This window comes from Petromyzon marinus, chromosome 25 (assembly GCF_048934315.1).
Source record: "Petromyzon marinus isolate PM22_M1 ecotype Great Lakes invasive population chromosome 25, UKy_Petmar_22M1.pri1.0, whole genome shotgun sequence".
Lineage (NCBI taxonomy): Eukaryota > Metazoa > Chordata > Hyperoartia > Petromyzontiformes > Petromyzontidae > Petromyzon > Petromyzon marinus.
The window spans coordinates 12,222,880-12,238,948 of record NC_133691.1 but is presented as its reverse complement, the minus strand read 5'-3'; the positions used below and the strand labels follow the sequence as shown (position 1 = coordinate 12,238,948).

The window sequence follows — 16,069 nt, the reverse complement described above, 5'->3', positions numbered from 1 at the left end:
TGTTGTAAACTGGACTTCCATGGTAAAATAGACTTCCATGGTAAACTGGACTCCCACGGTAAACTGAACTCCCATGGTAATCCTCAATATTTTAAGAGCCGCAGTACAGTCCTTAAAGAGGCGAGCAACTCGCGAACAGCACTTGCCCCAACAGTGTGTGTAGGCTACACGGGGGATCTTTGTCTTTGCTGTGTGTGTGGGGGGGTGGGTGACGCCACCTCGCGCCCTCACGCGCGTAGCACAGCAACGGCGGCGCGGACAACCCGGCGTTGTACATCGACACAATGAGTTAGACACCAAGAGGCAACTCATAGGAGACTGCATGCCAGAGATACAACATACAGAGAGAGACAACCTACAGTTAGACACCAAGAGACAACTCATAGGAGACTGCATGCCAGAGATACAACATACAGAGAGAGAGCGATACAACCTACAGGCATTTATAGAGAAATCGACAGACACTTCACTGGGATAGACGCACTCACGCACACACAGACAGACACGTCAGGGAGCGAGACACGCCGCGACACGGACACCAGTGGGCCCGCAATCAGCCTTCGGGGTCGGAACATCGGCCGGTTCGGTTCGGCCCCGGGTTTAAAATCGTCCGAGGTTAGCACCGCGAGTCGGCACCAAGCCCTCGGCCTTGTCGACTCGGGCGGGCTAAGCCTGGCCGGGCAACTAGGCCGAGTCGGGGCACCACGGGACCTGGTCTGGGCTGGGGTTGCCACCGTTACGGGATTTGGCGTCTCGTGTTCGGGTGGCAGGAATTGATTGTGTCGATCTCGTGTACAGGTTGATTACGGTGGTGTATATTGCACGGTTTTGGCAAATCGACCTCGGCTGATTGAGAAACTTGCGCGCGGGCTTGGTCCGCGGCGCAAAGGCTGGCGACGATCCCTCATAGGATCGGGTGTGTGGGGGCCCACATAGGATCGGGTGTGTGGGGGCCCACATAGGATCGGGTGTGTGCTTGAGGCCGCTGGCATGACGGCCGCAACGGGCCCGGTGCCTGGTGAGGCCGCGAGGGAGGTCTCGATGCTGGTCGTGCCCTCGGCCCAGGAGCTGGGCCGCGCGGTCCGCACCAACATCGCGTGCCCCGTGCCGCGATGCGGTCGCGCTCTGCCCAACGAACCCGCGCTTCGCATGCACCTGGACAAGGCGCACGGCGTGAGGGTGAGGGTCGCACACCATCACAACGTGGAGCCACACCAAGGCAGGGCACACAGCAAGAGGCACGCCACACCACCCCACACGGGGCACACCACCCCACACGGGCCACACCATACCGATCAGACCACACCACATACGGGTCAGACCACACCACATACGGGGTACGACCACACTGCATACAGCACACCACATGGGGTTAAACCACACCACACAAGACCACACCGCATGGGACACATCACCCACTTTATTACACGTGACACCAGCATAACCGCACAGTACACAGATGCCACGAATATAAGATCCACACGAGACACACCTTAGCCGCAGAATGACACTGCACCGTCCTCAGAACAGTGTAGACTAGAGCAGTGACATATTACCTGCACACGACAGATCCATTCCTGCCGCCAGCAATGATGTACAACAGATCCCTACAGCGCAAGCGTTATCAACACACACGCACCTCTCTCTCCCCGTCATTATCTACACACTACAGACCTACACCAACAACTATGTCAATGTATATTATGTACGGCATGAATGTGTGTCAACGCCGGTCCACAGGTTGCGCGTCTTGCGGTAATGCTGCTGAAGTTGTGCGCTCTCAGAGGAGGGCCGTGCTGGCTGAATGATTGTAAAATGACTTTATTTTTGTGTGCCGAGACGGATGTGTGAGGATGACACGGCTGCTTGTGTAGGACTTCTTTTGCGCCGTACGTAACTAATCGGAGTTGCGGCGTTGTTGTGTACATTCTCCGCAACGAGCCCTTTCTAAGGTGTGTTTTACCCAGGAAAGTCTCACCGAGTCTCATGTACCTCATTGCAGGAGTGTCCTGCCACGTTGTCGCAGGAGGGGCGGGCCATGATTTCCCAGCGCAATCTCAATCGTGTACTGTCCCGTAGTTACCAATCCACAAGACACCAAAACCCCCTCTTGTGTGCTTCGCGCGAGCTGGGATACTCACCTGGGATACTCACCTGGGACTACTCACCTGGGACTACTCACCTGGGACTACTAACCTGGGACTACTCACCTGGGATACTCACCTGGGACTACTCACCTGGGATACTCACCTGGGATACTCACCTGGGACTACTCACCTGGGATACTCACCTGGGATACTCACCTGGGACTACTCACCTGGGACTACTCACCTGGGATACTCACCTGGGATACTCACCTGGGACTACTCACCTGGGACTACTCACCTGGGATACTCACCTGGGATACTCACCTGGGATACTCACCTGGGACTACTCACCTGGGACTACTCACCTGGGATACTCACCTGGGATACTCACCTGGGATACTCACCTGGGACTACTCACCTGGGATACTCACCTGGGACTACTCACCTGGGATACTCACCTGGGATACTCACCTGGGATACTCACCTGGGATACTCACCTGGGACTACTCACCTGGGACTACTCACCTGGGATACTCACCTGGGATACTCACCTGGGATACTCACCTGGGATACTCACCTGGGACTACTCCGCGTCGTTTAGGAGGGCCCACAGCCGTCCGACAGACCGTCCCGCTCGTCAGATGGCCGACCCAAGCTCTACTGCTGCCCTGTGCAAGGCTGTCCCAGAGGGCCAGGGAGGCCATTCCCACAGTTCTCCCTTGTGCGGCAGGTGAGTCGCCGTTTCAGGCAGGGGGCGAGGCCAAGAATTCATTGTACGTATGTATGTTGAACTTCTTTTGCACCGTACGTGGCCAACCGTGCTATCAAAAGTACGGGGGCACGACAACAAAATAAACACAAAAAGCAGTTCTCAAGAAATTCGTTTTCAGTATAGATTTAAAAGTGCATAGCTCCGGTGGCTTCCCGATATCGGAAGGAAGAGCATTCCAGACGGCCGCAGAAGCGCATCTGAAAGCGCGCGATGGGGTGACCGTCTTTGTTCGATGGTTTACCTAAAGCCGATGCTGAGAGGATGAACGGAGTTTGCGGGGGCTGTTTGCGTTGGCGAACCGGACAATATTTCTGCACCCATCACACAACATCCAGTGTTCCTCTCTCTGTGGACCGTCGTTTCTGGTCACGTGCCACCTACTCCGGTCTACCAGTGGCTAAGAATATATTCAGCGAGAATTTAAGCTATAGCTTAGACTATTGTTTCTGCAGATGCTGAGTAAGGAGAGAGGTCTTGGGTACCATTGTAACTAACCATAATATAAACCATAACACCTATAGCCAACCATAAACACTAACCATAAACTCTCAACAAACAGGTCCCTGCAGGGTGGGCTGGTAGGACAAGTCTCTGCGCTGTCTATTGCTGATTTTACACCCAACAGCACGAGATTTCACTTCGTTAAAGTATTGAAAGGGCACGGACGGACGGACACATTAATCTATTGCAGGCTGGTACACTCAGTTTACAACTTCGTTCCTACCAGTATAACCATAAACCCTAACTGCTAACCATACACTTAATCCCTAAACCTGAACCCTAGGTTTCCTAACCATCTCACTCTGAATACCGCCCCCTTCGAAAACAGACGCTACTCCGTGCAGCTCACTTCTGCTCGGTCCTTCGTTTTATCTGCCTCTCTTCCCTCCGCTGTCATCACCTTTTCATTCCTTCTCCCCCTCCATTTCCTGCCCAGCGCTGATAGGGTGAGGGAAAAAAGTATTTGATCCCCTGCTGATTTTGTACGTTTGCCCACTGACAAAGAAATGATCAGTCTATAATTTTAATGGTAGGTTTATTTGAACAGTGCCTGTCTGAAGTTTGCCAATGAATATCTGAATGATTCAGAGGACAACTGGGTGAAAGTGTTGTGGTCAGATGAGACCAAAATGGAGCTCTTTGGCATCAACTCAACTCGCCGTGTTTGGAGGAGGAGGAATGCTGCCTATGACTCCAAGAACACCATCCCCACCGTCAAACATGGAGGTGGAAACATTATGCTTTGGGGGTGTTTTTCTGCTAAGGGGACAGGGCAACTTCACCGCATCAAAGGGACGATGGACGGGGCTATGTACCGTCAAATCTTGGGTGAGAACCTCCTTCCCTCAGCCAGGGTATTAAAAATGGGTCGTGGATTGGTATTCTAGCATGACAATGACAATGGCCAAGGCAACAAAGGAGTGGCTCAAGAAGAAGCACATTAAGGTCCTGGAGTGGCCTAGCCAGTCTCCAGACCTTAATCCCATAGAAAATCTGTGGAGGGAGCTGAAGGTTCGAGTTGCCAAACGTCAGCCTCGAAACCTTAATGACTTTGAGATCTGCAAACCTGGTGACCAACCACAAAAAACGTCTGACCTCTGTGATTGCCAACAAGGGTTTTGCCACCAAGTATTAAGTCATGTTTTGCAGAGGGGTCAAATACTTATTTCCCTCATTAAAATGCAAATTAATTTATAACATTTTTGACATGCGTTTTTCTGGATTTTGTTGTTATTCTGTCTCTCACTGTTCAAATAAACCTACCATTAAAATTATAGACTGATCATTTCTTTGTCAGTGGGCAAACGTACAAAATCAGCAGGGGATCAAATACTTTTTTCCCTCACTGTATCTTCCTGCTACTTTTCGATTTAAAGCTTTCGTGACTGCAATGATTCATCTTCTTTTGTCCTTTCGGTAAAGTCACGTAGAATGAGAATAAAATAATAAATTGATAAAATAAAATAACACAATAATATTCTCACGACGTTTCGGCCACAACACAAGCGGCCTTCATCAGGTGAAGGGACGAGACTGTCTGGTAGGACAGCGCTGGAGTGCTACTTATCTTGAGCTGTGCACTCTGTCCATCTTTGGGGACTTCCATCCCGGCATCCCTTCCCTTTCCACGTCATCTTGCCCCGTCTACCCCTTTTATGTAACCGACTCTACTCGCCTTCTCGTGATGTGGTGCCACGGGTACAAAGTTTTTACATAACATCAGTGATCCACACTGCCAACGCTCACTCCCCGCAGCACTACCTGAAGATGCATGCGGAGCGGACGCACGAGTGCGGGGTGTGCGAGCGCCGGTACAGCACGCGCGCCGACCTGCGGCGGCACCAGGGCGACTGTGGCCGAGTGTTCAGCTGCTCCTGTGGCTGCCCCTACGTCAGCCGCACCGCACTGCTCTCCCACGCCTACCGCACCAGCCACGTGTTGCCGGAGGAGCACAGGCACGCCAGCGTGGGGAGACGGGAATTCTGGTGCAAGCGCAGGGCCGCAGCTGGGATCGCTGGTGCTAGCATAAGGGACGTGGCGAATTGGAATTGCTGGTGCCAGTATGGGAAAGAGGGGTGCCGCGGTGGCAAGATGTTAACTACCTCACCTGGTATACAAGATGTCGTGGATCCGATTCCGACCCTGATGCCTCTATATTTGGAGTTTGCATGTTCTTCCCGTGGTCGTGTGAATTTCTCTCTGGGTCCTCCGGTTTTCCCTCCACATTTAGAAACATGCGCTTAAAGTATTTGGCTGCTATAAATGTTCACATAAACCACTTCGTTGAGCTATCATTTGTGGCCAGGTCGCTTCTGAAAAAGAGCTATATAGCTCAGTCGGCCTTGCCTGGTGAAATAAAGTTATTTTAAGGCTGGGATTGCTGGTGCCAGCATAAGGGAGCTGAGATCACTGGTGCCAGCACCTTAGTTATTGTTTTAAAGGAAGGTGTAATTGAAACATACATCTTTTAATCGTGTAGTTACATGCTGGAGCTCTCCCAGGCTGCCCGACATGGACTATTTGAATATTTGATGCGTTTATTTCCATGATAACTCTGCAAAGCCATCACTGCAATATAATTTCCATACCTTTTGGTACAGACGTGCAGCGACCATCACTATGGCACGAGGATACTACAGCCTGATCATAACTTCATAGTCGTTTTGTTTTTACTTGAACATCATATCAAGATAGCCTGGAACACAGTCCAGAGATTTGTATCTATAACAGCTCTTATGGTTCTTCAAGTCTGCATTAATACGACCACTTTTACTGTAATTCATCTACATGTGTTTTTTTGTTTGTTTCAAGAGTGCCGCCCGGGCGCAAACGAAAGCTGGAGAGCCAGTCCAGCGTGCAAACCCCCACGAGGGTCGTGTCGGTCACGCAGCAGCCCGATGTTCACGCCGGTGACTCCACCCCCACGGGGCAAGACATGGCGGTGGCAACACCTCAGCAGAAGCCCGGGCCGGCGTTCGAAAAATCTTCCCCGAAGACGCCGGACGCCTGCCCGCCGGCGCCGATCCCCTCTCCTGCGCGCGCCGCTCAGCGAGGCCCATCCATCGCCGCAGATCAGGTGCGGGCGGCGGTCGCGCCGAGGGCGAGAGGGAGGTGCGTGGAGCAGCATGCTGTGCGTCCAAAGGTCGCCTCCTCGAAACCTAAGTGCGAGAGCGACCCGCTGCCCACGCCGCCACCGCCGCCAGCGCCGTCCGCTCCGTTGAGAGCACCGTCCAAACGGTTGCTGCTGCCCAAGCCGAGTGCGGTGCTGCTGAAGCTATCGGTGACTCAGCGGGGGGCGGCGGCCCTGCTCGGCCACAGAGAGGGCAGCTCCATCAAACCGGTGGTGGTCGCCGTGGATGAGGCGGGCGCTATCGTGAGCACGCTGGCGCTCGTCCCTGGCGCGTTCGGCAGCGCCAACGCCAAGGGCTCCAAGGGAGTTGGCGCTGTTTTGGACCTCGGTGACAAGGATCGTTTCCGGCCGGTCTCCACCGTATCTCACGCATCACCGAAAGCGATTACGTGCGAAGCTCAGACCGAGGTGTGCATTAATGATATCTATGCTGCGTCTAACCCATATTCTTCAGCCACGAACACGTACTCACATCCGCTGAATTTCTTGGTCAGTGCAAATGCGCAAACCGATGTTAGCTTCACCGCCGTGGGTTCCGCGCCAAATAGCGTTTGCACGCAAACCCAGCACAATCCTCAAAGAACAACGTCCAACTTTGCGGTACAGACAGAATCGGAGCAAGACCAAATACAAATCACGAAGTTGACAGAGAAGCAATTAATTCCCAACGTTGCATCGTGGGATCCGAATGGCAGAAATATTTCATCGTGTCCAAAGCTTAGTGGTGGTACGTATGACATTTCAACACCGTGTAACGCTGGCATATTTGTTGGTGACAATAACTCAACGGTGCTCGGCCTACTCAAGGATCCTTCCATGTACAGCACTTTACACGCCATGGCTATGCTCGGCCAGGGTCTCAAGCATAATCAGTTGAGCACCCTCGAATCGGTTGTTTGCGACAGGGCGACTGCGCCTGAAAATACAAACAGAGATCCGAGCCAGACGCGTGCTGGCTGTGCCAGCGGCGTGGACACGGAGACGCACACGCACGACTTTGAGTTGTACTTGGAGCAGCTGCTGTCGGGGGCGGCGCTCCCATCTCACTCGCGAGACCGGGGTGACCACTGCATCGCGCCCGGCACGCTGGACACGTCCGCCCAGACGGACACGTCGCTGGTGGCGCCGAACTCCGTAGCCCCCGATAGCACGAGGGTGGACGGGGCTACCCAGACGTCGATGATGCTGGTAGACGACTTCAACATGGAAATGTTTGACAGTTACACCCAGACCGACCTGGAGGTTCTGTTACAGGACTCCTCCCTGGAATTCCCTGCAGTCCGAGCTGGGTTTTCTGGAAACTGCACTGAACTGCTGGATACTCAGACCCAAACTGACCTTGGAAACTTTCTAGAGTATGCCTCTAGGCTGCCCGAGAGCCAAATGACTTTTGCGTGCAACAGTGCCCTCAACACGGAGACACAGACCGACTTGTTTTTGCAGCGAGGGTCCTCCATGGCGTGCCCTGATTCTATCGATCTCAAGGGCGAGATGCTCGCACACCCCTCCATGATGCGGGCGGATGTGCGCAGAGATTCCTCGTTCTCCACCGAAGACTCGGCAGGAGACAACGCACTGAGGCTGGACTTCACGTCGAGCTGCGTGCCTCTGCACATTCAAACCCAGACGGAGCCCGGTGCGCCGCAGGAACAAGTCGCGTCCATTCCCGAGCTCGACAATCCGGTGATGAACTTCTCGGCCGAGCCCGGCTCACTTCACAGAGAGACACGGGCGGGGGGCAGCTCCCGCGCTCCTCTGAGCTCTGCCGAGACCCAGACGCCCCGCAACGACCTGGACGATTTCTTTTTCACCAGCATCGAGACGCAGACCATGGAGGACGACTTCCTGCTCTCGGATTTGGACTTCGGAGGCATGGAGACGCCCTTCGGGTCCATCGACGCACAGACCTCGCCAGGATACGGCTCCTCGGCCGAGAGCGAGGAGTCGCACGCGGGGTCGAGGGCAGGCGCCAAGGCCGATGTGCCCTCCATTTTCCAGCACTTCCACTTTTAATGCCGGCCGATCGCGCTGGTTCAGCCACCCCGCGCGCGACGTCACTCGTGCGTTACTCGTGTCTGATCAATGGTGCCCACCCCCGGCCCCCTCCCCCCACCATGGCAGCTGTCGAGCAATGTAAACGATCCGTATCCAAGATGCCGTGGTGAAATCATTAATAGTGAATGCCACCCTCAGGGCAGTGGGGACCTGGTTCGCGTTACAGTGGCGCCACGCTACGACGCCTCCGTCTGATCCTCGGATTCCCAGACGACGATGCTGCTGCTGCTGCTGCAGGGATGTTGCGGATCCCCGATAAAGTCGAATCGGTGTTCCATGTGAAGTTAGTTTATTTGCACTTTGGGATATTTTTCTACAGAATGCACAATAAAACTGTTGACGCAAGCGATTGTGCAAGCAACGTGTTGCCAAATCCTTTATTTAAAATTTCGTTTTTGACCGTCGTTCACAAATAACTGTACAATTTTGCAGCGAAACTGCACTGTGTTATCACAAGCATGCGTGTGGTTAGTGCAGCCTTGATGCCTTGCCGGGAAGGGTGAAGCCTATTCTTTTTTCGTCAGCAAAAACTGCTGTTCGCGAGAGTTGAGTGTGAATAAAACAAGTCCGCTCGAGCGAATAATAATCTCTCCATTTTAATCATTCACGACGCGTCAAATGGCCTGACAGTGGAGGGGCAGCAACAAGAACATGGCTTGAAAGCTGCATTTTCTAAATTAAAACTAAACTTATTTTACCAGGTAAAGGCCAACTCAGCTATATAGCTCTTTTTCAAAAGCGATCGGACCACAAATGACAGCTCAATGAAGTGGCTTATGTGGAAATTTATCGCAGCCAAATACTCGCATGTTGAATCGAAATGTGGAGGGAAAAAACCAGAGCACCCGGAGAAGAATCCATGCGACCATGGGGAGAACGTGCAAACTCCAAATATACAGCAGGCGTCAGGGTCGGGATCGAACTCCTGTATACCAGGTGAGGTAGTTAACATCTCCTAGCCACCGCGGCGCCCTTTCGAATAAAATTGGGCAAGGTGATCCTGGCCAATTAATTTGGCCTGAATCAGCAGATGGGATTAACTGTAGTTTATCCGGCCTATTGTGGATGAATACATCTCGCACACGCACGCTTTCAACATCCGTTTAACGGGACAGGTGGTTCGTGATGGTGAGAGACCCGAATAGCCACCTTGACATAAGCGTATATTTACCTCCAATTAACGCTTAACAATCCTACGAAAAAATGCACGTAAATTGCTTTGCACTAAGAGGAAAACCTTACGAATAAGAACACTAGTTTGTTGTCCTTCCCCTGCACCTCCGGTTAGCACGGTTAGCTACGTACAGTGCACAAGAAGTTCAACATACATACTGGCTTGGTACGTAATCTTTAACCATCCCCCGTTCCTCTGCTCGACCCCAGCGCGACCCCAGCGCGACCGCACCCCCTCCCGTGGCGTCTGTATATTTTAAAGACGCGTGTTACTTTACAGCGGGGGGGGGGGGGGGGCGACATTACACATCGTCGCCGAGTATCGGCGGTTACGATCAATCGCCGTGCACGGGCACGCTCGAGGTCCCGCCCGTGGCCGTTAATAATTACAAGCGCCCCTGCCGGGTCTTTTAGCGCCAACGACTTGCAAGCACCCAACGCCGACCACGTGTGTGTGTGCAAGTCATCTCGATTGAATAATTGTCAGGTAATTTTGCAGCATTCAAGTTGTTTCCATCAACACCGGTTGCATTGTATGGGGTTTTGATTGTTTGTTTTTAAACTATGGGAGGAAACTGGGGAACCTGGAGGAAATCCACGCAGAACAGGGGGAAAATAAATTAAACTTCGCAATGAAAGGCTGTCGAGGCGGGAATCGGACCCAGGCCCTTCTTGCTGTGACACAAGTGTGGAGCACTGCACCACCGCTCTGCCGCTATGTGTTCTGTAGAGAGGAGTAGGTCATTGTACAGCCCCTATTCAATCCATTGCTGAATGCCTCCCCACGCCTTCTCGGTAATGGGGGTAATTTGACCATACTTCACCACGATGGAAAGAGCAGGTCGGTGAAGGAGGGGGAAACCCAGGACCTGTTCAGATGTCACTCGCCACTGTGGCTGGGAATTGAATCGAGGTCGCTGGGATCAGAGTGCAATGAGTGAGCCGCCGCATCGATGCTCCAGTACCATTCAGCATTACAAGTTAGGCGAACAAAGTATTATTTCCGCTTCACAATATTTGTATCCCCCTTATTTGGTTTTGTAGACAAGGAATCGCGTGTATTTCAAAGTACAACCTTGTTTTTTTAAGGACACTTTTTTTTACAGCATTTCTAAAAAAGTTCACACTTTTTCAGTAGCATTTAAAATGTTCATACCATCTGGCCCTAACTGTGCCCTCTTCGAAGTAGCTGGGTTTTTTTTCTCAGCTTATATCGCTTCACCTGACCTTAACACTCGGCCCTCTTTGAGGGCAACAAACGTCCGCTGGCGGGAGCGAATATTCCAATATTCCTTCTCCCTTGGTGTGGGCGGGGGAGGGGGGTTACACAATGGTGCTGTGGTACCAATACCACAAACTTTGCGGGACAGTGGGAGGGGGCCCGCAGTGGTTAGTTGAGTGAACCTAACGTAGCGTTATGCATCTCAGCGTTGCAAATAGCCGGGGGCGGGTGAGGGTAAATGGGTTTTTGTGGAGGTGCGGGTGGGGGTGGCTAGTGAGGGCACGATGATCCACAGGTTAGCAAGCTCCGGTTGCCACTGCATTGCCGCTGACGCCTTAAGTAACCGCGCTCCGGTCCCGGTGTGCTTTTCGTCCTACAAGCTGCGAGCATCGTAATGCCCCCCCTCCCTTCACCACCGACGCCCACCGTAAGCCAACACCCACATCCCGCGACCAGTGATCTCTCGCCGTGATTAATGACCCCAGTCAATGGAGCCGCACGCGCTAATGAGTCCGGAGCGATGAAAGGCGAGTCGGCGTGGCAGTGAGGTCGTCGCACACGCCCGCGTGTAAGCTGAGTGTTCCCGCGGGTATTTTTTTCGGTAAGCGTCAAGCAGTGGCTCGCTGCAAACAGGCCTAACACGTGTCTCTCGATTGCACTCGGTGCACTTTAACACCGTCCGATAAACATCTCTCAACCGTGGTTTGAGTTGAAAGTCCCACGTGGGGATCCATACCATAGCTCAGACGCATCCAGGTCCCAGGGAGCATTTGATGATGATCAGATGATGACGATGGTGGCGGTGACGATGATACAGAGGCTGTTTTTTCACTCTGTTGGTCTTAGTCACAAGAGCAGTGTGTGTGGTACCATGGGGATACGGACCTTGCATCCCTGCACTAGCGGCAGGCGTCCCCTGGCCCTGTGCTCATCCCGAGTTCCGAAACCCTCTGGCTGCACGTTCCCCACGCTCTCCGCGTTGCCACCGTCGCCACCGCTCCCGCCGCCGGAACCCGGCCTTTCCGTCACATCCTTTCCCGTTCGTCCGCCCTTCCTGCCGGCAGTCCCGACCCCGCATCGCATCCTGGCCGCTCGCTCGTGAGCGCGCGACCCTGTCGCCCTCCTGGCCGCCCTCCCTGCCGCCCTCCCTGCCGCGGGCTGCTGGGAGCTCCTCCAGCGTTGGCGGCCCGCCGGCTCGTGGTTCAAGCCGCCGCTTCCCCTCCCGGCCGGTGCCGACTCGACACGCCGGCAATTGTCAATCCTGAGCACGTCCGCGTCCAGGTGCCGCCATGGATCGGAGAGCCCCGACGCCGGATTGGCCAGAGAGCCGCGAGCCTCGCCCCTCACCGGCGGCAGGACTGAGTAGAGGCTGAACGACGGTGGCAAGTTGGGCCCCTGGTCGCTGTCGTGGGCCGCACTGGCTTTGGAGCCGGATTCCGGCATGGGGCCACGGTGCGCGCCTCGCCAATCCTCATTCCGCTCATCGGTCGACGTGGCGCAGTCCTCCTCCTCGTCCCTGACGATAGCGCGCGAGGCCACGTGGAGCTGAGACACAGCCGAGGAGAGCTCCTCCACCTCCCCTCGTTCCTCCACCTCCTCATGCTCCTCCTCATGCTCCTCCTCATCCTGCTCATCATCCTTCTCCTCATCCTGCTCATTGGGATCAGGGTAGCAGCCCCGTGGAGACGAACCCTCGCTGTGGACCGTCCGTGTTTTCCACTCGTCCCCCGTCCATCTGCCCCACGTGGTCTGCTGAAGCGTCGCGAGCCGAGACCCCGGCTCTGTGGCCAAGTCCCAGGTCTCCCGCGCCGCTCCCGGGCCACCGCTCTCCCGGGCCGCTCGCCGAGCGGCCGCGGGCCGGCCCGGAGTGCCATGGCGGAAGGTCGCGGCGGACCCGCGGGTGGGCGCAGTGGACGGGCCGGTGGCGCCGCGGCGCCGCGCGGAGTTCGGAGTCAGCAGGGAGTAGGGAGCGGAGCGGCGCCAACCGTGAACCTGCAGTATGATGACAATAACAATCACAGCAACAACAACAACCACCACAACAATCATAAGAACAACTACAACAATCACAGGAACAACAACCACGACAATCACAACAAAAACAATGACGCACGAGTCCTAGGCTTGCTTTAATGTAAGCACTTTGTGTTGTTTATCTGGTTTGCAGTAAATTTTGGCATGGGTTTTGTGTCAATAATAACTTGTTGTTTTTGCTCTTGGTTACGCATTCCGTCCACCCTGCAAGGTGCTGTAGCTGCGGCCACAGCCGATGGGTCTGTGGCTGTCGGTGGAGTAAAAGGAGCTGCCTGGCTCAATGGGGCCTTGGCGGCTAAAATAATAAAGTCCGAGTCTGCTTCTCTGATGTGTGTTTTGTTTTCGGGTTGGACTGCGTGCATTGTGTTTTCACTTCCTGAAGAAACTCCCAACGCGTGGAGCAAAACGTCGGACATAATGTACGTATGTTGACCTTTTCGGACCTACGTAGCCAATGATGGCGAACAACGCGCGTGGCACGATCCAATAACGCATCGGAGAGTCACACAGCGCAACCGGGGACATCCTACGCAATTGTTCTGCGATTGGTCGAAATGTTTACGTTTTATCTTCTCCCAAAGACAGTATACTCCATGCACAACAGGTGTTATAGGCTGCAGGGCTACGTTCAACAACTCGCAATGATCAACTCGACGATTGGTCAAACAGCACCCACGACCCACACGGCATGGAAGAGGGAAAACGAAACTACTGAAACTATTTTTTTATTTGACCAGGTAAGGTCCGTTGAGCTCTATAGCTCTTTTTTTGTTTTAACTAGTAAAATTAAAAAAAAAATGTTTAGTTTGAATCACTGTTTGGCCTCCCACAAAGTGATACCTATTGTGTCGACCCACGTTGGATGATGATTTAAATAAGCACCACTAACGTTTTCTTCACCGATCCACCTCTCCGCATGACGACTTACTGCTGTAAAATAATTTCTTACACAACCCATCAGGCACCGCACGCGGCCTGCTGGAAGCGCGTCATTTCGGCAGCGCTGATCTCAGGACAAGCGACACTGGACCGGCTTCGACGTCCGGTGTCTCATCAGCGGAGCAGTAAGGCTTGCTTGAACCAATGCTGACGAACGGCCGCAAATATCACCGGACGCATGGAAGACGGGCTCAAACAATTGCTCTGAGTGCGCTGCTACTAAGGCGCGAAAAGCTGGCTGGCTAATTGCCTTGTTCGGCATAACACGCGCCGTAGGCTGGCAGCGTTACTGCCTTGCCATCAGTGGGCAGTGCAGCGAACTTCATTGTACTACACTGTGCCCCCACGTCTATGCTCCCCCGCCGCGATCAACACACGGAACAGCAATGACAGTGACGGCACCATCATTCAAATTCCATCCCTTCTGGGTGCCCATGCACGATGACCCGGATCTCCGGTTACAAATCACTACGGGCACCCACATCCAACAACCCCCCCCCCCCCAATCTCTCCACAGTTACCGCTCAAGAAACTCGTACACACGGTCGCGCAGTCCCTACTGGCAGTCCGTCCACTATCTGGCTGGATGAGTTCCCCCCAAACCCCACGAGGTTCTGGTTGCTCGGCGTTATTCAGCAGCACTTCAACGGGCCCCCCTTCGCTAACGCCACACCGCTTCGCGAGCCAACACTCCTCACTCCGCCGCAGTGCCGGATTAAGCTCGTGCGGGGCCGGTAGGATGTGTTATAAGGGAGCCCTGAATAAATAAATAAATACACACCTTTTTTTTACTTGCCCAGTAAAGTAAATGTATTTTTTCATTTGCTATACAGCCAGATAATACAAGTCGCTAACCTTATAGTACTATAGTAATAGCATTATAGTAATAGAGCAAGTGCGGAATCACTGAACCAGAATTGATAGCTTGAAAGCATTCAGCGCGGGGCCCGTAGCAGCTACACATGTGTAGTAGTAGCAACTACACATGTGTAGTAGTAGCAACTACACATGTGTAGTAGTAGCAACTACACATGTGTAGTAGTAGCAACTACACATGTGTAGTAGTAGCAGCTACACATGTGTAGTAGTAGCAGCTACACATGTGTAGTAGTAGCAGCTACACATGTGTAGTAGTAGCAGCTACACACGTGTAGTAGTAGCAGCTACACACGTGTAGTAGTAGCAGCTACACACGTGTAGTAGTAGCAGCTACACACGTGTAGTAGTAGCAGCTACACACGTGTAGTAGTAGCAGCTACACACGTGTAGTAGTAGCAGCTACACACGTGTAGTAGTAGCAGCTACACACGTGTAGTAGTAGCTACTACTACTACACGTGTAGCTACTACTACTACACGTGTAGCTACTTTTGCTACGAGGATAATCCGGCACTGCTTCACCGCCGATCCCGCGTCGGCCACCGCCGTTATCCTTGAACGTGGCTCACGCACAGTCGGCGCGATGTGCTGACGGAACAAGCAGCTCTCTCTCTCACCTCTTCAGCCCAGGCTCCCCTCGTCCTCACCGCCTCCTCCTCCTCCTCGTCGTCCTCCTCGTCCGCGGTCCCGCTGCAGGCGAGGAGGGCCTCCACGCTGCGCCTCTCGGCCGCCTCGGGGCACGCGTGGCAGCAGCCACGGGCTAGGCCACACCAGCCCGCACGGCCCTCCATGCCCGGCCTCCTCAACCTCGTCGGCCTTCTCCCTCAGCTTCCTCAACCTCCAACGTCTCAAGATTTTGACTCCAGCTGCTCGGCTACATCAGCCTCTCCCCGTCTTCTCAACCCTCCTCGACTACCTCCTCAACAACTCTGGGCCTGCTCGTCAATTCCCCGCACTCCCCTCGTCAATCTCCTCCTCCCGCAACCTCCTTAGCTTGCTCAACGTTTCGCAGCCTCCTCAAGCACCCCCTTCTTCCCAACCTCGCCCTCAATTCACTGCAACCCCTCAACCTCTGGATCACAACGTTCCTGCTGGAGCTTCCTCAACCGAAGCGCTCCTCCACAAAAGCCCCCCCAGCAACCTCGTCTCATCGGGCCGCCTTCTCCTCGCGAGTGGGAGATCCCTGGAGGAGGAGGAGGTGGTGGTGATGATGGAGGAGGATGAGGAGGAGTTTACAGTGATGCCAAGTGCGCGAAGTCACCTCCTGCTCCACCCCAT

The 16,069-nt window shown here is 53.9% G+C and overlaps 2 protein-coding genes across 3 annotated transcripts; one reads left to right on the top strand and one right to left on the bottom strand.

The window, feature by feature from the left end:
• The first annotated feature begins 145 nt into the window (after nucleotides 1-145).
• Nucleotides 146-8,906, top strand: ATMIN (ATM interactor). Of its 2 annotated transcripts, XM_032960232.2 has the most exons (5): nucleotides 146-615; nucleotides 963-1,179; nucleotides 2,689-2,817; nucleotides 5,116-5,315; nucleotides 6,172-8,906. In XM_032960232.2, the coding sequence occupies exons 2-5, from the start codon at nucleotides 991-993 to the stop codon at nucleotides 8,501-8,503; spliced, it is 2,850 nt and encodes a 949-aa protein (XP_032816123.2). In that variant the 5' UTR covers nucleotides 146-615; nucleotides 963-990; the 3' UTR covers nucleotides 8,504-8,906. The 2 variants fall into 2 exon arrangements, with proteins under 2 accessions (XP_032816123.2, XP_075925682.1); XM_076069567.1 differs by lacking the exons at nucleotides 146-615; nucleotides 963-1,179 and adding an exon at nucleotides 1,497-2,065.
• Nucleotides 8,907-9,125: 219 nt separating this feature from the next.
• On the bottom strand, nucleotides 9,126-15,582 carry LOC116945737 (uncharacterized). The gene is made up of 2 exons (XM_032960246.2): nucleotides 15,409-15,582; nucleotides 9,126-12,932 (listed from the first exon to the last, which is right to left on the bottom strand). The coding sequence occupies exons 1-2, from the start codon at nucleotides 15,580-15,582 to the stop codon at nucleotides 11,787-11,789; spliced, it is 1,320 nt and encodes a 439-aa protein (XP_032816137.2). The 3' UTR covers nucleotides 9,126-11,786.
• Nucleotides 15,583-16,069: the final 487 nt, after the last annotated feature.

What these genes read in the sequence shown, in the direction of transcription:
- ATMIN (XM_032960232.2), top strand. Translation starts at nt 991, where the DNA reads ATGACGGCCGCAACGGGCCCGGTGCCTGGTGAGGCCGCGAGGGAGGTC. An exon ending in ACAAGGCGCACGGCGTGAGG is followed by an intron (nt 1,180 to 2,688) that starts GTGAGGGTCGCA and finishes CGCGTCGTTTAG; the next exon opens with GAGGGCCCACAGCCGTCCGA. An exon ending in GTGTTGCCGGAGGAGCACAG is followed by an intron (nt 5,316 to 6,171) that starts GCACGCCAGCGT and finishes GTTTGTTTCAAG; the next exon opens with AGTGCCGCCCGGGCGCAAAC.
- LOC116945737 (XM_032960246.2), bottom strand. Translation starts at nt 15,582, where the DNA reads ATGGAGGGCCGTGCGGGCTGGTGTGGCCTAGCCCGTGGCTGCTGCCAC. An exon ending in GGGGAGCCTGGGCTGAAGAG is followed by an intron (nt 12,933 to 15,408) that starts GTGAGAGAGAGA and finishes ATCATACTGCAG; the next exon opens with GTTCACGGTTGGCGCCGCTC.